General features: G+C 43.6%; 2 protein-coding genes across 2 annotated transcripts; one reads left to right on the forward strand and one right to left on the reverse strand.

Annotated features, from left to right (window-relative positions):
* Positions 1-239: 239 nt before the first annotated feature.
* Positions 240-11,059, forward strand: LOC110976507 (succinyl-CoA:acetate/propanoyl-CoA:succinate CoA transferase-like). Its single transcript, XM_022229831.2, has 8 exons — positions 240-651; positions 1,873-2,025; positions 3,017-3,256; positions 4,176-4,364; positions 5,182-5,397; positions 6,767-6,904; positions 7,703-7,831; positions 8,144-11,059. The coding sequence occupies exons 1-8, from the start codon at positions 429-431 to the stop codon at positions 8,326-8,328; spliced, it is 1,473 nt and encodes a 490-aa protein (XP_022085523.1). The 5' UTR covers positions 240-428; the 3' UTR covers positions 8,329-11,059.
* On the reverse strand, positions 11,054-24,932 carry LOC110976506 (uncharacterized). Its single transcript, XM_022229830.2, has 8 exons — positions 24,616-24,932; positions 21,916-22,089; positions 21,400-21,513; positions 20,759-20,925; positions 20,096-20,304; positions 19,157-19,450; positions 12,236-18,179; positions 11,054-11,765 (listed from the first exon to the last, which is right to left on the reverse strand). The coding sequence occupies exons 1-8, from the start codon at positions 24,683-24,685 to the stop codon at positions 11,430-11,432; spliced, it is 7,308 nt and encodes a 2,435-aa protein (XP_022085522.2). The 5' UTR covers positions 24,686-24,932; the 3' UTR covers positions 11,054-11,429.
* Positions 24,933-25,023: the final 91 nt, after the last annotated feature.

Raw genomic sequence — 25,023 nt, forward strand, 5'->3', positions numbered from 1 at the left:
GCTCAAGTTCAACAACTTTTAAGCAAACTTAACGTTTTTTAGATAGATGTATGCACGTGAGCAGGAATTGCTCACCACATACGCTTAGCAAAGCTGAACGGTGAACCAGTCGCTTCTATAGATTGCACGACTATGTGGCTGGTATCCTGCCCTCAATTTGGCAATTAAAATATATTCTGTTTAGCAAATTTCCATCTGCACATGGAGTACGTGTACATTCACAACTACTGCGGACACGCCACATACGTACTGTACATGTACATGCCATAACCGCATTGGTTGGTTGACCCGAGGAGAGGTCACCTGCCGGGATTCCTTGTAATTCTTTTTGCGGAGGTCAGCCATTGTCATTACATGCCTTATGCGTGCTGAGTAGGACTGACCGGTGTTACACTGCAATTGTTTGGGTTTGGTATGTTTGGAGGAAAATGTTGACAGCGATTTCTCGCTCGCTGGGAAGAGTAAGCCTACTGCAGGTGCAGCTGTCGAAGCAACTGGGCGTTTGTGCTCAGTGTGTGCGGTGTTCATCAGACCACAATGCCCCCCTTGACCACAAACCATTCGACATTCCCAGAGAGCCGTTCAACCCTGCCTTCGGCCGTGAACCCACCTGGACTTCGCCAGATGAGGCTGTTGAGATCGTGAAGTCGGGTAAAAACAAGCCATGACAGCCAACAACAAAAAGAATCATTGAATGATGAAATTAAAATAATGCTCTTTTTGTGTTATTTGTTTAGGTGTTTCTAGCCCCTACCACTAGTGTGGCACGGACTCTCACTCCCGATCCATCCTTAGCCACACATCCGTATACGCAATTTCGTGTCGGCGTACTGAACATTTTTGGCGCACCCACTTATAATCGTGGGCGCAATTTCTTTTGCACACGAACATGATTCTTGACCTTTCCATTTTCCATTTTCACGTTATTCAGGTATTTTCCAGTCTTTTTTCCTTATCCATTCAATCTAACGGATCCACTCTCACAGTCGCCATCTTTAAAATAAAGTCGTCGAGCATTACGTCACTTGACCCCTCATCGTCTCAACGGCTGTTCCATATCAAGACATCTAAACTGCTGCCAAAGTTTTGGAAGAGTCCATTGGTACATGTAGTATCTTATCGCTCAGTCCGTTTATTACATATCTTAACATGGTTAATTATTGACTGACTGACCGACTCACTGACTAACTAACTGACTGTCTGTCTGTAATTTTGGTAGAAAATAGAACACGTGGCCTACGTTTAGAAAGCAGGGAATACTTTGAAAATACACTGAAGTCTCCATACATTTGTACACAACCAACAAAAAGGAGTGAGGACGTTTCAGTCATGTCAGTCTTTCCAATTTTTCATTTTGAGTTTTATATACATGTACGTGGATATACTGAGCATGCTGAGGGACCACCTCCAATTTTGGATTTTTGAATGTAGCTCTAACGTCTATGACTGCTGGCAGTCCCTTATTTCTCCACTTATTGTGAAAACCAATGAGACTTGAAAAGGGGCGTAATACATGTAGGTGAAATACCTGGCGACTTAAAACCTCGAGCAGAAGTACCCCATCATCATTTGAAAAGAGCTGCATTGCTCGGGAGCTTTCATGTTGTTGGAAGTGATGCGACCCTAACAAGTGCATTTTATAGTTGTTCATGAACCAACAAAGTGCAGTTCGGTACTTGTGGAGCCCTCCGCTGCTAAGAAATGGTGCCCTCTCTTGGTCCAGCTCGATGTCCATATGGCCACAGACGTTAGATGGTCTTTAGTGGTGTGAAATCTGAACAAGGGATCACCTGCCGATAACTGAGAAACTCCAGCGTGGAATGATCACTGTTTTTTTTTCAAATGCACAATCTTTCCATCTCGCCATTCCAGGTGACCGTGTGTTCGTGCAGGGTGGGGGTGCTACACCCCTGGTGTTGTTAAGCGCTCTGTGTAGGCACGGGCTGAGAACCGGCTTGAAGAATGTGGAATTGGTGCATATACACACCGAAGGGCCCGGAGAGCAGATGGAACCAAAGTATGAGGGTACGTTCAGTTCGGGGTTCCACCAGGCAATTTTTTTTTTTTCAAAAGATGGCCATACTTGGGCTAAATGCTCATTTTGTAGTCACTTATGTTTTTTTAACGCAGTGCTAAATATAAGTTTTTTTCCATGCCAATCGCTCATAAATTCAGCCAAAGTTTGTGAATATTTACCATTTAACAACAAGGGCCTTTCAAAGTTTGACCCTTCAGTGGATAGAAAAATGGGTGTTCCTTACAAGACTGAAAGTACGGATGTAATAAGCCATTGCCAGTTAAATTTGAATAAAATCTGGTGCACTGAGTTATCTGATTGCGCATAAACATAATTTGAATTCCCCAGACTAAAAACACTGTTGCTATGCCTCATGATTTGGGGCAAGCTTTTACATAGCGACCACCATCTCTGGAATGGACTGGTTCCTTTGTGCCCTTCCATTGAGAACAGTGTATTGTTGCAAGGCATCTCTTTTGTAACTAAGTAAAAGCTTGCCCCAAATCACGAGGTATAGCAACAGTGGTTGTAGTATGGAGAATTCAAGTCGTTATGTTCACGTGAATTTAAAGAACTCAGTGAACCAGATTTGGGTCCAAGTTAACTCGCAAAAAGCTTATTGCGTTGGTGATGAGTTTGGAGCCTGGAAAATACATCACTTTCTACTGGAGAAGATGGTAATTATTTACATTGTGTTTGAGTGATGTTTTGTTCCAAGTCATAATCTTCCATTCTGTACAGTTTAAATTTGCATTTATAGCTACGTATTTTGTTGAATAAAAATTCAAAATACATTTCAAATGAGAGTGAAAAACAATCGGTCGGGGAGAGAAGTGGTCAGAAATGAGAAACTCTGTGCATTTTGCTTGGTCCTAGATCTACATGTATAATGTACATGTACATCGTAATCCATATTTTATACATGTTCAACCACAAATATGTAGGTCTATAATTTGAGAATGTTTTTTAATGCACCAGCGTTCAATAATGTGTACCTAGGTATTTTCCGGGATAACTCCATGTTTACCGGAGGCAATGCCCGCACAGCTATCGCGGAGGGCCGAGGCGATTACACCCCGATCTTTCTCAGCGAGATTCCCTTGCTGTTTCGTCGCCGTGTGCTGCCCCTCGATGTTGCGCTGGTGCATGTCAGTCCGCCCGACAGCCACGGCTTCTGCTCGATGGGGATCAGCGTGGACGTGACCAGAGCTGCCACCCAGAGTGCCAAGTATATCATCGGTGAGTGGGCACGCTCACCGAGTGAGTTGCAGTCCCTCATTCATGTCGTGCCACGCACCACCTGCAGGAACAAATGAATTGGAGAGATGTCATATTTACAGAGCAGCGTTACAGGGATACATGCGATTTTGGTTAGCTTTTGTAACTCCCGATCATAGAGTCGGTGGTTCCAAACAAGCACTAGACCGATTGCGACATATATTTTGAGTGTTGTGTACCAACAATTCAGCCAAGTTACGGTATGGTACCCAGCACATCAGTAGTCTGAGTATGGTGCCTACCATTGGCTTTATTTTTGGTAAATGATACTTATGTGTATGAAACCCTAAATTGCTTTTGGTGGACACTGTGCCAGTTGATATTGAATATACCCGCTATGGGTCATGTGACTTAGTGGACACAATCGGTCTATTGTCCCCAATTTGCGTCGATCCAACCAGTGAGTGACCACGAGTTTTACCTCTCAGCATGGTGTTATTTCCCCAACTAACTTGTCCCAGGCACAGCTACTTTCCAAAATGAAATGATACCACGACCACAGTCCTTGATTAAGCTGGACTCAACAAACCCTGACCCGTGGTGGTCGTTGGGCCAAGATTTCTATGACAGTTCCGACTGCACCATCATAGTTTGAAAACTCCGAGGCAGTGTTGCAGAGCGATGCTTGCTGTAACACCCTGCCATGGCCCGTGACCGCTTGAGGGCGCCACACATGCTTAATCTCCATGGACCAGGTCGAGCTTGTGTGTGTGCAAACTCAATGAAAATCACTAGCACTAGGAGAGGAATATAGACATCAGTCGCTATTGCACACAGCACTGCCACATCGTGTTAGCACGTCATCCGACGTGACATGGGAATGCGTAAATCTATTAACCTGATAAAACTATGTTTTTTGTAAATGGGGTTTCACATCCAGGTCAGGTGAACAAAAATATGCCACGGACGCTCGGAGACGGTCTGATCCACATCTCGCACTTTGACTCGGTGGTGGAGATCGACACTCCACTCCACAACAAGAAGCCACTGCAGATCACTGAAGAGCAGCGTAAAATTGGCAAACACATCGCTGAGAATCTCGTGGACAACGGTGCAACACTGCAGACCGGTAACTGGGGATTTAACATGTGAAGTAATTTCCAAACTAACTGCATCTAATGCATATTTCACTGAGATGGGCTAATGTTTATTCTGTTTAAGACTGAAGCCATCACTTTGGCTCAGGGTCTGGCTGGTTTGTGGATTTTGATTGGACGGATTTGAATCCCCCGGGAAGTTTTCCTTGTACGTGTTTTGAAGCAGACACGGATCTTAATAAAAAAAAATTTAGCTACAAAAGATCTGTTTCATACGATTGACGCTTCGGTTGTGTACATTTACAAATAGTTTCTAAATAAAATATAACTTTTTTTATTTTCCATCTTAAACAATAACATACTTATAGATTGGAATTATGGAGTTTATAATAACAAAATCTGAAGAAATGATGCACTCCAAATTTTTGGAAAGAAAAGCAAAACCAGGGATACTTCTAAAATAGGCGATCACTTTTATAAAACGTTACGATGTACACGTGTTTGCCTCAGATGCCAGATTTGTACAAAACTCCTGGTATAGCTGTCTGCATGGGTAGACAAATTGCCTTGAATTTGCCAGTGATAATGGGGAAATTTTTTCAGGCAGGGCATGAAGAAATCAGTTTTGTTTCTGTAGCAATTCTTGATAAGGTATTGTATTAATGAAATACGGAAAAATACTTCCAAATCTTTATTTCCGATCTGCTTGTCGTTGTTTTCAGTGCTTTCTTTCCCAATAAATTCAATTTCTGCAAATCTTTGAAGAGTGCCCGGTATTCTGCACGCTACTTTCACGCTGCCATATTGAACAATTCGTATTGTCAACTCGATCCCAATACCCATGCCCAGGCATCGGCGCGATTCCAGACGCGACCCTGGCCTGCTTGACCCAGCACAAGGATCTGGGCCTCCACACGGAGATGTTCAGCAGCGGCATCCTGCCCTTGGTCAAGAAGGGGATCATCACCAACACCAAGAAGCGCATCCATGCCGGCAAGACTGTAGGCAGTTTTGCCGTCGGCAGCCAAGAGATGTACAACTTCATGCATGATAACCAAACGCTGTGTAAGCATGAAACGTTCTCCATGCATAAAACGGTGTCCCGTAACTGGTGCGGGCAGATATCGTCCAGATTTGACATACGCCAGCTGACTGTCACAAACCCGTCTTTTTGAGAAAAAGTGAGACAAAAAATACCTGAATTTTAATTTTGCTGGGATGAGATGGGTTGTGAGATGAGACGTCATCCCTGAGATGTGTAGTGTAGAAACAAGAAATTTTTCATGCTATATGGATTTCATATTGATCGTTTCAATCAACAAATGTGAAACAGCAATATCAAATATCAAACCATTACTTTTTTGTGCCTTTGTTTGAAATCACCATACAATTTCTGCTGCTTGAAAGAAGCCAAACGATGTCATAGTTTACCCGCATGCCTAACATTTTAGGAGGTTATCATACTTCGTAAAATCGGTGGAAAGGGTCAGGTGGAATTCAACCAGGAATTAGGCTAGTCGTAACAGGCCGTATTCGCAGGAGACCCAATTCCAGTCGTATTCCTGTACGTATTGTATACATTTGAAACCATTGACGGGTTGGTGCCGGGTGACTGGGGGAGGGGGTCGGAATGAAATCACAGAATAGAGTCTGGTTCTTTAAATTTAACATTTTCAAATGATTACACTATGTTGGGGAACCCGACTGAAATTGGGTCCCCCCGAGTACCGGCTATTCTTTTTTTACAGCTGTGCATCGACTCGTGTGCAGTCTGCATCCCTTTTTTTACGGTGCCACCAAGTTTTGGCTAAATTGGTGCCCTCAAGAGTTGCACTTTTCCCACATGCCCAAGAAAGCAGTGACATTAATCGCTCTTTTATTCTTATAAACTTCATGTGTTTTGCAACACAAATCAGCTTATTGAAGAGTGCCCGGTATTCTGCACGCTACTTTCACGCTGCCATATTGAACAATTTGTACAGTTTGTACAGTTGTCAAAATTGGGCTGTAGGACCCTTTTTAACCCTAAACGCCAAGCATATTGTTTGGCCTACACTACAAAGTATTACAAAATACTAAGTAATAGCCTGAGCCTGAAGGACCTTGCACTACAGATTACTACTTCTGGCTAGGTTACTTCCATTGTTTCTCGTACAGAGAACAATAAAGCCATGCATTCATAGTGCCACAGCACTGTATGGTACATTGTCTTATCTATTGTATCTTATGGCTTCACAGAACAATAAAGTCATGTTCTCTTACAAGGGGCAGCGCTGATTACTACGTTTTACTACAAGTAGTAATTTGTAGTATTATGTAGGGTTAGGGTTAAAGAATGACCCACGTTCAGCATATGCCCTTATCCATTCATTCCCAGTCTTCCTGTTCCGCTCTGTGACTCGAGGCTTATTCGGTTATTTCCGGTTCCTTTCAGTAATGATGGACATTGCACATGTCAACAACACATCCATCATAGCGCAGAACCCGAAAGTGACCGCCATCAATTCCTGCATCGAGGTGGACCTCACCGGCCAGGTGGTTTCCGATTCCATCGGAGCGAGAATATACTCAGGTCGGTGCAGTACACTACAATTTTGAGTGTAGTCCTAAACGAGGCAGACAATGTGTCACAGGGGTATGTGACTTGTCAACACAAAATGAGAGCTGAACGTCAGACTTTTTAAGAGTTCCTGGATAATGCAAACAACAGCTTTCTAACGGTGTATATAAAATTTGGTACAAATTTTAGATTTGGAAATATCTGTGGTTACAGGATCAAGTAGCTTTCTTTGGGAGCAAAGGCGTTTTAAAAATCCCCATTTGTATGAAAAGTCAGTGACAAAAGCCAGCTAACAAAACTTACTCATAATTAACTAAGACAGTATATTGGCCATTCCTGTTGGTCGAGAGTTGTCATGTGGCCAGTCAGAAATGGTCGATAAAGCCTTAGCCGGCTGTGCGAGATCTTATGCAATCTGTATCATGTGCGCCGTTCTCCATATTTTATGTCTTCTCAAGTAAGGAATGTACCTCAACGTAGCTGGAGGGGGTTTGAACAAGAATTGAAGTAAAATTGTCAAAAAACAAACGTTGTTGCAGATTTTTAAGCTTTTAAACTGCGACTCAAAAGGCTGGTCGTAAATGCTCATTTAAGACTAGCTCAGAAGAATGAATGCTGATAACGTTCGTGTCTTTGACTCCGATATTATCAGCATCCGTTCTCCTGATCTGGTCTGAAATTAATGTTCCAGACCAGTCAAGAAAACATTTATTCCCTCAGCAAACATGGTCTCAAATACATGAAATCTTCCACCTGCTATGCAACTTACCTACAAAATTGCTCTGTGTGATTGATGGCTTGCAACTGCAGGTGTGGGCGGGCAGGTTGATTTCATCCGTGGAGCGTCGCTAGGTTACGACGGTCTGGGGAAACCAATCATAGCCATCCAATCCGCAACCAAACGCGGCGAGACCAAAATAACACCCTACGTGAAACAAGGTGAGAGAAATTGTAGCCCATTGTTGTATCAAATATTTGATACTAAAGTACTGAAACATTTGAATATTCAGCTTAGAAAATAAGCAGACAGCCGTTTTCAATGCACACGTACATACATGCATATGTCTGCTGTTATGTGCACGGGATGTTCGCAGCAAAATTTGCGCGAGTTGCAAATTGTTCAACTTTGTGGGAATTCGCAGCGTGGATATTTGATCTGACCCCACAGTGTCGCATTCGTGTCCCCTTTCACGCCAAGGATGAAGCGACTTTATATTATCTTTCCATGTCTGTGTTTGCCGTTGCGCACAGGTGCTGGCGTGGTGACCTCGAGAGCCCACGCGCATTACATTGTGACCGAGTACGGCATCGCCTACCTGTTCGGCAAGAACCTCCGGCAGCGAGCCCACGCGCTGATCAACATCGCGCATCCGGATCACAGGGAGAGCTTGGAGAAAGCTGCCTTTGATCGCCTGAAATGCATGCCGTCTCCATGAAAGCCGCAAACCACCCGTACAGCCAGTTACGGTAACGCGTAAGCATTGTCATGACCAATGGCCTTTCTCGTGATGACAGGGTATATCAATGCGTCTTGTTGTAGCGCTTCGATAGCTTATGAAACGATCTGTAAATGGTGAATATTTTTTATGTAAAGCCTGATTAAATCCCGTCACCCGATCGGTGGGTTGTTGATCATGTTGCATTCAATTATTCATCCCTATGCACAGCTCAGCCAAACGGGAACAAAGTTCCATTCCATGGTACGGGCCTTCCAGTCCATGGCAAATTAAGTATTTTGTCATTTGTTGAGAGATTTTTTCAGTGCTGGTGAAGGTGCAGGTGAAGAAAATGTGATTCTGGGAAAAAAAGACAGTTTTTTGCCAACTACCATAGTCTGAGATTGCATCCTTTGTTGACTCGTTGACACATTGTTAGAAATGAAGTCAAAAATATGTTAAAAACTTCAACCAAAAAGGAAAGCGAACAACAGAGAAAAACTAAGCAGGAGGATGAGAAATAGTTTCTTTTCTAACCTGGCCAAAAGACTTTCTAGAGATCAGTTCTGGAAATAATCAGCGATAACCCAGTGTTGGGGAAGTGTGGTTACCGGTCCATCACATGGAAGTAACTGTGGAGTCAGGATTTGTTAATTCTATTTTGAGATGCAATGTAATCATGTATAGAACAGGTTATTTGAATCGTCTGCGTCACCTGCGTCACATGGCTGAAATTCCATTTGCTCTTCTAAACAACCTGAAATAAAAGTCAATATGTTTGCGTTTGTGAGGGTGGTAAGAGTTGTCATAACTGTCTTGAAGATTCGAGATTGTGAAATTTTTCTTCGAAATGTAGATTATTTGAATTGTTTTTGCAATACGTCTTGTTTCCTTAACGATGCATATTTTATTAGTAATGCTTCCAGATTTGTCTTTCTGAGAAAAAAGCTAGTGTTGGAGTGTTCAACACCACGCCCGTCATCGTTGACAGCAAAGAATGATGGGAAGTCAATTACATCATCACTTAGCCCGCTTGCGTTCTTGCCTGCCCTACGCACACGACTGAACTAAAAAAGTGCTTTCCTGTGGTTTCTCGCATCGTTCAAGCTGAGCTCAAAGCCCATCATTGCCCCTTAACTTTGTAGAGAAGGTTTTTCAAGCTTTGTAGTGACCGTAGAAAGCTTACAAGCCTTGATTGTCGGCTGAGCCATCATCACGACGATTTATGAAGTACAAATAAACAAAAAAGGCAATACATTTTGTTGAAGTCCAAACATGATGATTGCCTCAAAATACTCTCGACAGAAATATTTTCAAATACAGCTGCACTCATAACTTGGTTCACCAGCTGAAAGTAGCTGCGCACTAATTAGAGGTAGAGACATTTATGGTCCGTTTTGAGCAAGTGATTGATACGCACTTGTACAAGTTTATTCTAAGATGTATAATTTATTCCTATCTTGAAGTGTTCAAAGCGGTTACATCTAGCATACTTTGGTTTTTCATCATGCCACTAATTGTTGTTCAGGCACCTATTTATTGACTGGCATAAGCAGAAATTTGCAAAATATCCTTCGAATGGACCACTCTGCAGGCTTTTCATAACCCCGCCAAAAATGTAGATTTCAAATATATACATATTTAGACTAATCTGATTAGACGCCATGACTGCGGTGGTACTGCACTTGCACGCACATTCTTCAGCTTGAAGCATGGCATTTGGCAAATCACGACACCCTGGTGGTTGAAGAGGCACGTAACGGGCGCGTGCCACCTGTCCATGAGCGTTGTGCCACCTGTCCACGAGTGTTGCGCCAACGCAGTAATGGCTTCTAATTCTGGTTGTCAGATTATAATGTAACACAGTCGCCAGCAGTTCTGTCCCAGCATATTTCCAGAACACTGTCGATGCCGACACATTAAAGACTGAAGAAGTCTTGATGAAGTGGCATTTTTAATGGAGGCATTTGAAATGACAAAAAAAAAGTACATGCAAATTTTATCTGTAAAAATTAACATTATTTTACACAATGATGTCTTATGATATATGTTTGAATAACAATATTACTTGAAAATCAATGTTACTGAAAGCAAAAAAGCATACAGAGTGGCACAGAATTGATCTGTTTTGTTTCTTAATACATTTTTTTCACGCATCTCCTTTATGTTGGTCTTTGATAAGCTATTATAGATGCTTCACTATTTTGTTTGGTTGTACTAGCCACCTTGATCAAGAAAAGATACAGCAAAAAAGCCAGAAACAATCGAATGGCTGACAAAGATTACCCAGGTTTGACAGGAGTTTGAGTTGGCCATAGTTTCCACCGAGGTTTTTCATTATTCATAGAACCTCAAAATAATCAACCTCAATATGCCTGCTAAAAATATTGGACCTACGGCATAATTTAGCAGTAATTTAGAACTGTAAATGGGAAGGAACATGTTGTCATGGGCCAATTGTTTACTATCATGGTACTTTTTTGTCGGTATTAAAGACTCTGTGTTGCAATGACTGTCTTCATTTTGCAAAGTGCTAACGAGATAACTGTAGCCTCTTTAAAACAAAAGTTAAAAGGGAGAGTACCATTTGTTTCAAATAAGACGGCCTGTAGCTCTGAAATGCATGATGCAGGCTCTGCTTAAAAAGTACAGTTACATGTTGAGCAACTTTTATTGTTTTATTCATGCGATGGATTATGAATAAAGTACCGAACAAAACAGAAAATAATAACGGGTAACTCTAAGATTTATTGATTAATAGTTATTGAAGAAAAAACTCAAACAATAAATTTTGCATACACAGGTGCGCTTCACAACTTGGGCTTCACTCGTTGTAGAGCACGTGCGTAGAAATATATTAAGTACAGGGGTGAGATTACGAGATGACGACAAATCCATGAAATATCAAGCAGAAGGGGTGTAACAGTGACCAGAAATTGTTTTGATTTGTTTCGTCACTGAACAACTGACAAGGTACGAGTTGTTTTCTAAATGTTTATTACTACAGGAATTTTGCGCTTGATGCTTCTTTAATATTAGCCTTCAGTACAAACGCACTTTGCAAATGAGAAAATTGTTTATACTGCAGAGAAAGTGGCTTTTTAATCCTTGCAAGCTTTTTGTAAGAGATCTGCCGGGGTGAGACCACTCAAGACATCCAGCTGGGATACGGTCACATTGAGTGCTTTTGCAGCCCAGGTTACAATCTCCACGGCCATGAGCGAATCCACACCGTAGTTGATCATTGGTTGCTGGGCATCGATGCTCTCTGCTGTTACGAACAGCAGCTCAGCCAGCTTCTCCTTGAGGGCAGTCTCCACATCGTCTTTGGTCTTGGCGACTACCGATGTACCCGGGCCGCGAGTACTGCCACAATTGACCAGGTGGCGAAACATCATATTGGTGCTGTTACAGAACTGGATTGTGGTGCTCCAGTCCTGTGAAGTGGCAATGTAGCAGAGTTGTAATTGAGACCCAGTGTGTTAATCAAGACTATCACAAGACTATCACATGACTCCCCAAGACCATCACAAGACCTACACTAGACCTCAAGCCTGAATTCAAGTCACACGCTATTCCAGTTAACTGCACCAATAGCATGCCTTTGTCATTGTTGACCCTGTTACTCCTTGGAAATAGATCAATTTATGTAAAAAATTATACTATCAGCATTTCTCAAATGTCAATAACTTTTAAATTTAAATTACTATGGAAGTGATCTTGTTAAAAGTTATTTTTTCCCAAAGTGTTCTGTCATCTGTCTCAGACAAAAGTAACAATATCATATGCTTTCAAAAAATGAAATCTTTCACCTTTGATAAATCTTTTTTTTTTACTGCTAGTGCAGCACACTTCGTGGAATTATTAGTCCTGACCATGAATTTCATTCATCAAATAGAGAGCATACCTGATTGGCAAGGCATACAACTGGTTCCTTGAATCCTGTTTCCATCAGTCTCTGCAGCATCTTCAGGAACTCTACAACATGCAGCGAGTGGTTGCCCTTACAAGCAAATATTCTGGCAGTCTCCGGCTTGCCTTCCAAATAACCTGCTCCACGGATTGGTCCCAGTTGTACCGACAATGCAGGTAGGTCTTGGTGGTAGCGATGCACAGCTAATGCATCAAGGTACGCATTAGCAGCCACGTAGCCTGGCTGTGAGGCATGTCCCCAGGTGGCGCAGACGGAAGACAGAAGGAAAAAGACATCCAGGCTATCAGCCAGGGTCAAGCTGTGCAGATTCTGTGCACTGACTGCCTTGCTAGCCACTATGGCGTCCAGATCCTTGGGTGTGAGTGTGTCAAGTGATTCATCGTTAATCACTCCTGCCAAATGAAAAATACCTCCTAGAGGTGGCGCTGTGCCCCTGAGTTCATTCAGCATATCTGATGTTTGCAGCCGGTCTGACAGGTCGCACTGGAATTGGTACATGTGAATTCCATGTTCTTGGAGATGACCAAGAGTGCTTCTAGCTGATGCTGAAGAAGGTCCATTTCGCGAAACCAGTGCAATGTGGTGAGCTCCGGTAGCAGCCAACCAACGAGCCAATGCCTGGCCTATACCGCCGTACCCACCTGTTATGAGGTAAGTGACTGACGATTTGAACAGCTTCGTCGAGGGTATGATCTGATTGGTGGGAATTTGAAAGTTGGGCATTACTTCAAAGACATATTTGCCAATGTGTGTGCCTTTTGCCATCATCCTGATCACGTCAGAGAAGTTGGCTATGTCGTAAACTTCAGCTGGAACCGGATGCAACCTCTCGCACTCTATGAGCGCAATGATGTCTTCAAGTAAACTGCTGACGAGGGATGGATTGGAACACATCAATGCGTCAATCTGACAGCTGTGGAAGCTGATGTTCTCAAGCAATGGGCTCATCTGGAGTGTGGAATTTTGCAGGATGTCCCGCTTGCCGATCTCGCAAAAACGACCCTCTGGTTTCAGCAGGGCACAGCCTTTGTGGAGCAGTTTACCCGCCAGGGAATTCAGAACGACATCAACTCCTCGGCCCTCCGTCCATTTCATCACGTCTGTGTAGAACTGGTCAGAACGGGAATCAGTGACAAGGGTCAACCCCATGGCATCTTGAAGGTAGTCTCTCTTTTCCTTAGTGCCAGCTGTTGCAATAATTTCGGCTCCAACCATCCTAGCTATCTGTATTGCTGCGAGTCCCACCCCTCCACACGCCGAGTGTATCAAGACCTTCTCCCCTTCTTGAAGCTTCGCCTTTTGGATCAGGCTGTAGAACGCTGTGACAAATACAATTCCACTGCTGGCAGCCTCCACCCAGTTGACATTGGCAGGCTTCTTAACAATGAGCTGGGACTTACAGACAGCATGAGAAGCGAAACAGTGTGTACCAAACCCTAACACCTCATCACCAACCTGGAAACCTATTACTTCCCTCCCTACACTGTGCACAGTTCCTGCGCATTCCAGCCCCAACTGCGGTCCGTCATCAGAGAGCGACAGTTCGTCAAGCATGCCCAGTGACATCATCACATCTTTGAAATTAAGAGCAGCAGCTCTAACTTCCACGAGGACTTCATCTGCATCAATATGCATTTCAGAATGCAGCATAAAGCCAATACTGTCAACTGCACTTCTCTCTTCCCCAAAAGCTACGCCATCATATTTTTCTTGCGCCAAACTCCAGAATTTCTCACCTCTATGTACGGGAAGTTTGCTACCTGTTTTGACAGGTGTAAGACGTGGTACCCTTGGCTCACCACGGCGAACAGCAATCTCCCTGTCTTTCAAGTTACCATTGAGAATCAACGTTGATAGGTGAGCCACTTTCTCTTGTACCCAGCTGCTTGGATCCAGATCAACACAGATTACTGGAATCGGCAACTGGTTGCTCACAGCTCGAGTGAATCCGACCGCCAACTGTGCACTGGTGTTGTGGCACTCGATGCTGGCACCTTCAGTTACAACCCACAATCGGGAGACAGTTTCAGCTTTCAGTGCAGCTGCTTGCACTAAGCTCAGCAGACAGTGTAACTTGGTGTCCAACGGACCCCAAATGTATACCAAATCCACAGGATGTTTGAACTTTTGCAGATTAGACAAGTAGTCCATGTCTTGAGAATGGTGTATAACATCTTGAGGTGACCCCAGGCAATGCTTCAACTCTTGGTTCAGTGCCTCTTGAGATGTGTCTGAAATCAAAACCCACGGGTAAGGCCGAACGGATCTGTCTCCCAAGGCCATGGGCACACTTTGTAATGACCTAGATGACTTGCAACCAAGCATGACACTGTGGAAATACTCATTTGGAGTTGAGCATCCAATGACACCTTCGAAGCCACTCCGTCTGAGCAGCGCTACCCACTCCCGTTGAGACATCCAACAACTTTCAGTGCGAAAATCGTGAAATGTCCAGCACAGCTCGAGACAACCAAAGATCAGTTCTTGGCAGTAGTTGCCCTTGGTTGTCTCCATGACAAGTAACCAGCCACCCTCACACAGAAGACTTCTCAGGTTGCTGGTAGCCAAAGGCAGGTCAGCTGCCGAATGCAGTGCGTCCAAGGAGATGACAACATCAACAGACCCAGGCACCAATCCTTGAGACTCTGGATCTTGCTGGAAATCAAAGATCTGATAATTCACATGGGGAAAGTCTTCTAAGTTTGTCCTTGCACTAGGAAAGAAGGCTTGACTGATATCAGTAAAGAGGTATTGCAGGTTCTCTCCAACACCATGCTTCTCAAGGTTCTCTAGGAGGAGTTTGGCAAATCCACCAATCCTAGCACCAACCTCAAGAATCTTTATTATCTTCTTTTTCTTGGAGAGCTCCACTATGGCCTTGGTGAGCAGCTCAATTATTGCCTGGTAGTAAATGTTAATGCTGGAAGCACTGTCAAAATAATCTCCGAGCAAGGAGAACAGCAGGTTCAGCGAGGAGAGGGGATTCCTCAGACAATTTGGCAGGTTCTCTCCAAGTGACTTAATCATTGCACACTCTATGGCTGAATCGGGAGCACCTCTTGAAACCTGATCAAGACGATGACATATATCATCCAACGGCAAGGATTCTTCATTACATGCTGCTAAACTTTGGAGACGATGGCTGTAGCGATCACAGATGCCTCTTTTGCTATGAGGCACCTCCCTCAGAGCGTGTCTTATGTAAGATAGTGCGGCACTGCGGAATATCTCAAGGTTTTCCTCACCTTTGTCGACGGCATGCATTTCAACGGGAAAGTGATTTCGTAGGTACTCCTTCTGAAAAATGTCACTTATCAAGCTCGTTGAGGGCAGTTGTGAGGCGGAGGGCTGCCACTGTGTGACATAGAGGCTAGACTCCAAATCAACTACGCTCTGAGTGCCACTGACATTCTTACACTGACATCCCAGAACTTTGACCAAGATGATTCCCTCCTTGTCTGCGAGGGTGATGTCACCAACTAGATTCCAGCAATCAAAATGAGTAATCTTCGCATGTATTAACAATGGCAGTCCCTGTGGAATGTGAGAGACAAGCATCTGGATCGACTGGATGCAGATTGGGAGGTATAAGGATGTAGGTTGTCCGACTGCTGCAAGGAGGAGCTGAAAGCAGCCATCTAGAGCGGTCACATCCCGATACTGTCCATACCCCTGTCTTGACTTCAGATAACCCACTACCTCCCAGTCTCCCATCTGAACTCTCTCAATGAGCTGAAATACTGGACCATACTTCAAGCCGACTGCCTCAAAGGAGGAGTAGAGATTGTCTCCAGTCATACTGATCGTGCAGGTCTTAAGAATGTCATCAAGAGGCAGTATGAGCCTGTGATTTGGTTGGGGAGTGATTTCATCCACCTCGGCATCACAGACTTTGTGATTGTCGCCCTCAATGGTTACAACTGCACCTCTCCTCTCCAAAGACAACTGGATGCTTGTTTTCTCGCCTAACTTTTTCACCCTTTCTGGCCAGACAAGCATTTTCACAAAATTCAGCTTCTTCAGAATAACAGCCTGTTCCGCTGGCATGCACATCTGAAAGATGTAACTGATGTAACCAGCACCCGGAAAGACAATTTTATCTTGGACTACATGATCTGACAAGAAGGGAAACTCCTCTAGACTAATGCGTCCATTTGCACCTTTGAAAGAGGGTTCCTTTAAGACAAGCCGAGTATGCCTCTTGTCCTCGGCTTCAATCCAGAAGGACTGCCTCTGCCAAGGGTATGTGGGAAGTCTCACCCACTGAGCCGCATCATGTGTGACATGCTTCCAGTTTATCTTGACGCCCAAGGCATAAAGATTTGCCAGGGCCTGGGAGATCACATGCCTTTCATCTTGCTTCCGTTTACCACAAGCAATGCTACTGATCACGTTGTGCTTCGATGCTTTTGCAATCTGATTGATGGAAGAGACCAAAGTTGCAGATGCCCCTATCTCCAAGAAGATTCCTGATTGCACTTCATCTAGGATCTTCTCAACGGCACTCTGAAAGTTAACACAGCCTCTAATGTTAGCCCACCAATAGTCAGCTGAAAAGGCATCATTATATCTCTCACCAAAGACAGTGGAATAAAAGGGAGTTTCATTGAATCTCTCTTCCGTTAAGACCACTCCAGCCATGGCTTCCCTGAACAGTCCCTGTATTGGCTCCATATCCGGGGTGTGGAAGGAACACTGGACCCGTAGTTCCTTTGCTAATGTGGGATTCTCCTGGCAGATCTGTTTGATCGAGCTGGTTCTGCCGGCAATGGTTGTATTACTTGGTGCATTAATGGCAGCAACGTGAAGGTTGTCATATGTGGAGCACAATGCTTTCACTTCAGGCAGAGACAGACGAACTGCCGCCATGCTTCCTGTCCCCTTGAGCATCGCTTGCTGCTTGCTCCGATGATAAATGACTGCCACGGATTCTTCGAGAGTGAGGCCTCCACAGGCATAGGCAGCAGCTACCTCTCCTAAACTATGACCCACGCAGACATCTGGTTGGATGCCCCAGTGACGTAGCAGCTCATACAAACCAATCTGGAAGAAAAGGATCGTGGGTTGGCCAACCTCCATCTCATTTACTGTCTCATCGGACCTGGGCTCATCCTGTACTGCATTTCCAGAATGGATACCATTGAATATGTCCTTGTCAGTTAGCACTGACCAGCCGCTCAACTGACAGAAGAGCGAGTCACACTTGTCTACTACTTGCCGGAATACCTCTTCGGTGTGGTACAGACGTCGGCCCATGTTGGCCCACTGCTGTCCTTGTCCGGGGAAAACGAAGCAGATTTTGGGCACGTCTGTGCCGTAGTGAGATCCTGCTGTGATGCCTTCACCGCTTCCTTTGTCAATGTAAAACTGCAGCCTTTCCCTGAACATCTGGGACGAGTTGGCCAAGATGGCCAACTTACACTCAAAGTGTTTCCTTCTTGAGGCAAGCCAGGACACGACACTCAGGGCGTCATTCTTGTGTTCAAAGCTCAGCCATTTTTTGGCCAAATCTGTCACGGCATTGACAGATCTTGCCGACAGAGGAATCAAGACATATTCTCCTGTTGATGAACCGCCAAACCTCCAACCAGCCTGCAATCGCATGCCCTGCTGCCTTTCATTGCAATTGTAACCTGGAGCCTCTTGTAGGACCATGTGAGCCAAGGCGCCTGCAAAGCCAAAGCTGTTCAGGCCGATGGTAAAGTTAGAGTTTGACGTTATTGGCTCTAGTGTTTGCTGGATCTCTACCTTTAAATTCTGCAAGTCAATCTCGGGGTTAATGCCTTGATAATTGATTGTTGGGCAAAGCATCTTCTTGTCCAGCATGAGGGCTACTTTGATGGCACTGGAAATGCCTGAACAGCACTCCTGGTGACCAAAATTACTCTTAACAGAGCCAATCTTCACAGGCGAATCCCTGTGGGAGATATTAAAAACAAATGGCACATGAAGAAATTTGAAGCAGAAAGATCAAAACTGGCTTGTTTAAACCAATCAGTCAATACGTTGAACACCAACCTTTTTTTCTTTGTAGCTTGTCGATGTGCATATACTCTTGGTAACCCTTACAGTAATCAGTCCTCATATTTAAGTAGTTTTTACTCAACCTACAAGTTAGGGTCAAGGGTATTTCAGGGATATCTTGATCACGTTTCTGGCAAATACTGCTTAAGTAATGTATTGTTAACCATATCCTGTCGGGGAGCCTGGTTTCCACCGGGGACAAAAGTGCACCGGCACTCCAGAGATGATCAATACAATACTGCTGCATGCTAATCTGGCCTGTATTGACAAGATGCCAGCAGCGCACTGTACCAGTTTCGGGAACAAAAAAACTTTTGTAACACCACACAATCTGGGCTCTTTTTATAAGGCGGTAGGCCTGGCTGAAATACTCTGGCATAAATGGATGTTGTCTGTCAGATTAGAGTAGCCACCAGACAGTCACTTCATGGGATTAAAGCTTTCAGAAAAAAAGATAAAAATTTTTGAAGATTTATGAAAACCAGATACTAAAAAATGAGCTGTATGTAGGCAATGCATTTTTAAAAGCACCCGGCAGGAAGTGGTTAACACATGTTTAAGAATCACTACTGCATTCTTTTAACAATGGAACAGAAGAGCCAACGTACATGATGATGTTGTGAAAGAGAGACGTTGTACTTAATCACACCAAGTTCAGGTTAAATGCCTCCAATATAACGACAGCTTGAAGGGTAGTCCACAATGTTGTCTTTACAGTTAAAATGATTCAGTGAGTCTTGTTAAAATCGGCATTATTTGAAGCTTGAAGTTTTTTCAAAGATTTTGAATTATTGCATGGAACAAAGCATTTGCGTAAACAAACACTGGTTAGCGTAGCTGTCGAATAGGATAGGTATCATCTTCACTTACCGATAGGGTGCAAAGGTAAGACCAATGGCATTAGCTTCGATGGGATCACCGACGGGCGTCCCGGTACCGTGGGCTTCCACGTAGCTGACCTCTGACCTATCAATACCAAATCGCTCGTACGCCTGTCCCATGACGTACTGCTGCGCCGTGTGCGACGGCAGGGTCAAGCTGTTGTAGTTGCCATTGGCTGCGACCGCCGATCCTCGGATGGTGCAGTACACGTGATCGCCGTCTTGGAGGGCTCTGTCCAGCGGTTTGAGTATCATACTACCCCATCCTTCACTGCGGACGTACCTGGAGCAACAATCATGACGGTCAAGTGCAAATAAATGTATATCTAGCCATGAGGTTAGAGGTGCTATTACATCTATCAAACCTATTCATCAGTCATCTTTTTTACAGGGGTGTTTAAGATTCTTGTACGGATGAAAACAATGGTCACTTTGCTGATTCATTCCATCCCTCCCTCCCGAGCAATAAACCTGTCCCCTGGATATAGCGCAGTCAGCCTCTGCCCTTGTAAAGTACCTATGCTCAATCCTGGTTGGAGAGAGGCAAGTGGGGTAAAGTGACTTGCCAGATTCGAACTCCCAACCATCCAATTAGCGTCGCTAACCCTTTGGGGTGTTAATTTCAGCCAAGGAAGAGATTAAATGTTCCATGCAAAAATGCAACATTTGCTTTCAATTTTGGCTGACTTTTTTGCTGCTCTCGGCTTAAACAGTGAGCCAGTTGGGTATTTCAAAAAGCTAGGGTCTACTGGGAACAAAGGGCACGCATGAGTCAGCTTATGGCTGAGCTGAAAGGACTTACTATTGCACGTGCGCGTAGCTGTTCCTGAAAAACCTCGTACTGAGCATGCATTGTTCGAATACCGAACTGGTTCATTAAACAAACAAAAAGACAGGTCCCAATTGAAATATGCGCATAAATATTTACCCATTGGCCGACTTGGAAAACGGGCAACTCTTCCCGTCGGGAGATATCACTCCCAGCTGACTGAAGCCTATGGCCACTTCGGGGATCAACACGGCGTTGCATGCGCCCACCACTGCTGTGGTACACTCCTTGTTCCACAGTGCCGATGCGGCTAGATGCAGAGCTGTTAGACCACTGGCGCACGCTGTGTCACAGGCATAGCTGGGGCCCTGGTGTTGGCCAAATCAAAATGTCACTGCACAGGCCTGTAAGTATAGAGGGTTTGCACAGCTGCCATCTTGCAGGCCAGTGCTTGCGTTCCATACGTTATGCACAAGGGAGGTTTTCTTGTGAGACAAAACAACTGCCCTACAACATGGCTACCACGTAAAGCCTCGGTTGCTTGATTACTGATGACTCAATTTTCATGTTGTATTTTCCTTTTCGATTAATCAAACCAATTTTGTGAAAATAAAGTTCCCCTAAGTTCAGAAGGCACAAAATGGCGGAAACGTCTTTCACCAAAATCTCACAAATTCTCAAGTGATAAATTTTGGATGAACACAAAGAAAGGTTGTAGTTTAAAGCTACAGTCAATATGGCTTAAAGACTCATTTCCTGGGATCTGGTCACACAACAAAGTCTGAAATTGTAAAGTCTAACAAAACTACAACATCCATGTACCTTGATATCAAAAGCAAAAGATAGCCTGTTGGCGGCACAGCTGTGGGCGTTGCCGGTAAGTACGTACGTGTCCATCAAGTAAGGATCAGTAATGTAGATGGAGTAATCAAACAATCCAATACCAACAAACACACCACCATCAGCTCCTAGCTCATCAGACAGAATACCTAGAAAGATAAGGAAAGTTTTCACATTGAACATATCAAATGATTATCAACTTCATAAGTGCTCGTAAGGTACGAGCGCTTAATAAGTATTTCCGTTCATTTGTCTTTTGCCAGCATCTCTGCCGGGATGAAGCAATGTTTGGGGTCTTGACCAGTTTATACCAACCTTTTGCAGCTAACAATTTTGTCATGTGACTGGTATCTGAAGAAAATAATTCAACCCAGATCGACGATGTAAAAAAAAAAACCATTAAGCCTCTACTTGTATGCCATCTTCGGAGCAACACTGTGTCCAAGTACCTGACAGAAAGGACATCATTAAGCCAACTGTCCTCACTTTTGCGTGAGAAACCCCCTGAGTGTCTTCTGCCAGGGCTCACTATGACTTTGAGGCACTGCACAACTTTAAAACTTACATGCTTGTCTGGAGGAATGATAAACCACAGAATAGATCATTGTCAGCATGCATCTTACCAGCATCTTCAAATGCTTCATGGGTGACTTCCAACAGGTGTCTCTGCTGAGGGTCCATGCTCAGTGCCTCACGGGGAGAAATCTTGAAGAAACTGTTATCAAACTTATCAATATCTGGGGGTAAAATATTGAAACAGTGGCTTCAAAATGCAGTAGGGGAAAAAACAATTGAAGAAAATGTTACAGTGTTGGCTTGAGTGCAAGAGAGCCAATTAGTATTGATGGGTAGCAGTTCCTGATTGGTTGTTTATGTATACCTGTTTGTACTTAAGAACTCATGTGGACACTTTAAATACAGTCCATCACAAGTCCATGCAAAAGTCCTCCACAAGTCATTCAGTCTTAAGCCAACTCACAAGCAATTCAAATGAGCTGTGACAAAAGCATTCCTGGTGTCATTGTTCACCCTATGACTGGACTGATGAAGGGACTTGCAAAAGGCCTTGTAATGAACTCGACTCCAACCCTGCAGTGAGATTGCTCCTTTCAATGTCTGCCCCAAAGTAAGGCAATCACCTTTGATCATGCCGATCCTTCGCATGCAATGCTTGGCTGTCCGAGTGTGGTCCGGGTCATGGTAGTGGTCCACGTTCCAGCGCTCCGGCAGTATCTCCTCCACGACATCCCGCCCGTCTCGAATGACCCGCCAGAAATCCTCCGGGTTATTGACATCACCAGGCATGCGACAACCTAACAAGGCAAGGGACATCAGAATGAAATATGAGAGTCAAGTCAAGGTAAAAACAGGGGACTCTACATGTTTCACCACCTAAGCTACATGTTCGCACATGCACACTGGTACTGGATTTTTCTAAGAAATTACAGAAATGTGCTGAACTTGAGTCAGCAAAGGCCACTCGCATCCTGAATTTCATTCAAGGTCATTTTTACTTTGCATTCACAATTGTTAAGGCACAACGCCAATCGACCTTGTTAGACCTCATCTAGAGTACGGTAGCACGGTGTGGAGTCTGTATACCAAGAAAGACGTCAATTTACTGGAAAGTGTACAGAGGCGTGCTGCACGCTTTGAGTGCGATGACTATTCAAGGAAGAGCAGTGTGACCAATATGCTCACAGATCTTTCCTTTTTGTTTCTTCCTTTTATAATTTTACATTGGTTCTTTAGTTTCATTTTTTATTAATTTTAATGTCTTTTTTTAATAATTGCCTTTCAATTGGAGTTTTTCAAATGTTTTAATTTTTAACCGATGAGATGTAAACATGCAAAATTTGGTTTTCAACTGCGAACCATGTTTGTAAATAAACCACCATTGAATTGAATTTAATTGCAACTCAAAGACTTAATTTCAAACTAAGACACTCTCCAAGGCCTCTTAATAGTGAGACTTTCAAGTGAAGTATTCAAGAGAACAAGTACCAAGTATTACTAAGTGCTAAGTTTCACGTGTGAGGATATCAAACAATGTCGGTTTGGCCAAAGTTGCTTTTTTGTAAATCATTTCAAAATACAACCGCACACTTGAACTTGGCCTCTGCACACAAGGATCTTTCTGCAGGTACCTCCAACACTAATCGCTCATTTCGCTCACCAATGAAGTTATTCACAATACAACCAATCTCTCTGATGATGAGGAAGTCATAATTTTTCACCGATTCACTGGATTACATTAATTTGGCTTCCTCTAAAAGAAAACGACCTACTTGAGAGATACGCGAGTATGCTGACATCATTCAGTTGGTGAATCACGAAACAGTCACATCACTATCTCATGATCAGTGATTCATGACCACGCAGTTTTTATTGATTTACTGTTGTTCTCCCTGCATGAATATTACTCCAGACATGCTGGTACTAGATTTTTGAGGGGAGAATAATCTAAACTTGATAAACTGTAAGATAACTTGTGAAGTGTTTCGTCAGTGTTGGCGATTGGACCTTCCGTGCAATGGGGGGTCAAAGTCTAGTTGGCAAAGTGGGGTCAAAGCAAGGAATGGAATTAATTGTGCAACGCCGAGTTATCTTGAACTGATGGCTGTGTTTCACACAAGTTGACTGACGGAAGTGAAAGTTTGTATAAAAATGATTCAAAACACACTGTCATTGCTCAATATCGCGCAACTTGAACAACAAAGTCATTTTTGGAGCAGAGGAAACAGGGACAAACCTGGGTGCTTTCGGAAGTGTTACCAAGTTACCAATTACCTCGCATGTCTAGTTATGAAATCGGATGCATGGTTTCTCTCTGAACTTTAAGAATGGTATCAATGACAATTTTTTTATGCAGGCCTTAACCTTAAGCTAAGCTTTATTTAACCAGCCACCAGGCAAGTTAACTTATAATTTTTTCCAGCCCACAAGAATTTTCACTAGCCTGCTGGACATTTTTTAGCAACACTAACTTTGACGGGCTTTTTCAACTTCATTTATTCAACCTCCACGGCGGAGTCTTGCCGTCAATTTTGAAACTTAAAAGTGATGGATTCAAACCGTAAAGAAGCAATAATAAAAACATCTACATTGATTGTTTTCATCTTCTAAATATGACAAATGACAGCCATAGAATGGGTGGGAATTTCTTTACTCGCCGCTGGGAAAGTTAATGAATGAATTTTACAAGCCCATGGTAGTTTTTACTAGAACTTGTATGCTGGTCTAGTGCTGAGGTCATGCTTATGATATTTGTCAAGTTCCCAACCCAACCAAGCCCAACTACACCCTACTCAGCCAAGCTCAACCCCAGCGCCAGCCCGGCCCAAACAAACCCATCTCAACAAAGACTTAACAAATCTCAACCCATCACAGAAGCAGCCTCAAGGCCCAAATAGTTTTGGGGGAGGGGCACACATTTGGGGAATGAACGAATTTGAATGTTGTTTAATGAAACATGTAGAGTCTTCTGATGGGTGAGGCTGTTTTTTGAGGGGGAAAGTCCCCAACCCCCCCCCCCCCCAAAATTGATTTGTACCTCCCCAATTACATTTTTAAAAAGTGACTTTAATTACGGGTTTTGTCCTTACAACAACGAATATCTAAAAATGGCCCCTTTCACAGAGGGCCTCCATCAGCTATTGACAACAAACCCAACCAGTCTTTCACTTAATTCAGAGAAACACAACCAATGTCTATCCTCCTGCATACGCAGAACACATGTAAAAGGTCCATGTAATTTACACACAGGTAGCCAACCATCAAAGACTATTTAACATGATACACAAGCCTTGATTGGTTGAAAGAAGCTGTGGGTGACTTACCGATGCCGACAATAGCTATGGGAAAGAAGTTGTCAGGTGGAGCTCGTCTCCGGCTACTTGTTGCAGCCATCTTCACTCAGTCTGTAGGCAGCTCAATTGATCACTTACAAAACCATGATGCCAGAGAAATCCCTGTATTATCGTTATCAAAACTATCACTTAAAACTTCAAAGCTCCACATCTCAAGTTAAACATTATCTCATGAAATCTTTTGTAAGATAAATTTGTAGCAGATTACGGATTTGAACAACAATATGCACATCAGATGTTGTTTTCCTTCTGTGGATTTTCTGTCATGATATGAATGATTACCATATTTAAATAAATCGCTTTTTTTTAACTGACATTTACTGTGAAGGTTAACCCTAACCCTCCTCAATCCTTCACCTGTTGGAGGACTGAGGAGTG

Source organism: Acanthaster planci, linkage group LG16 (genome assembly GCF_054643075.1).
Source record: "Acanthaster planci isolate LZ-2023a linkage group LG16, COTS_SCS, whole genome shotgun sequence".
Classification (NCBI taxonomy): domain Eukaryota; kingdom Metazoa; phylum Echinodermata; class Asteroidea; order Valvatida; family Acanthasteridae; genus Acanthaster; species Acanthaster planci.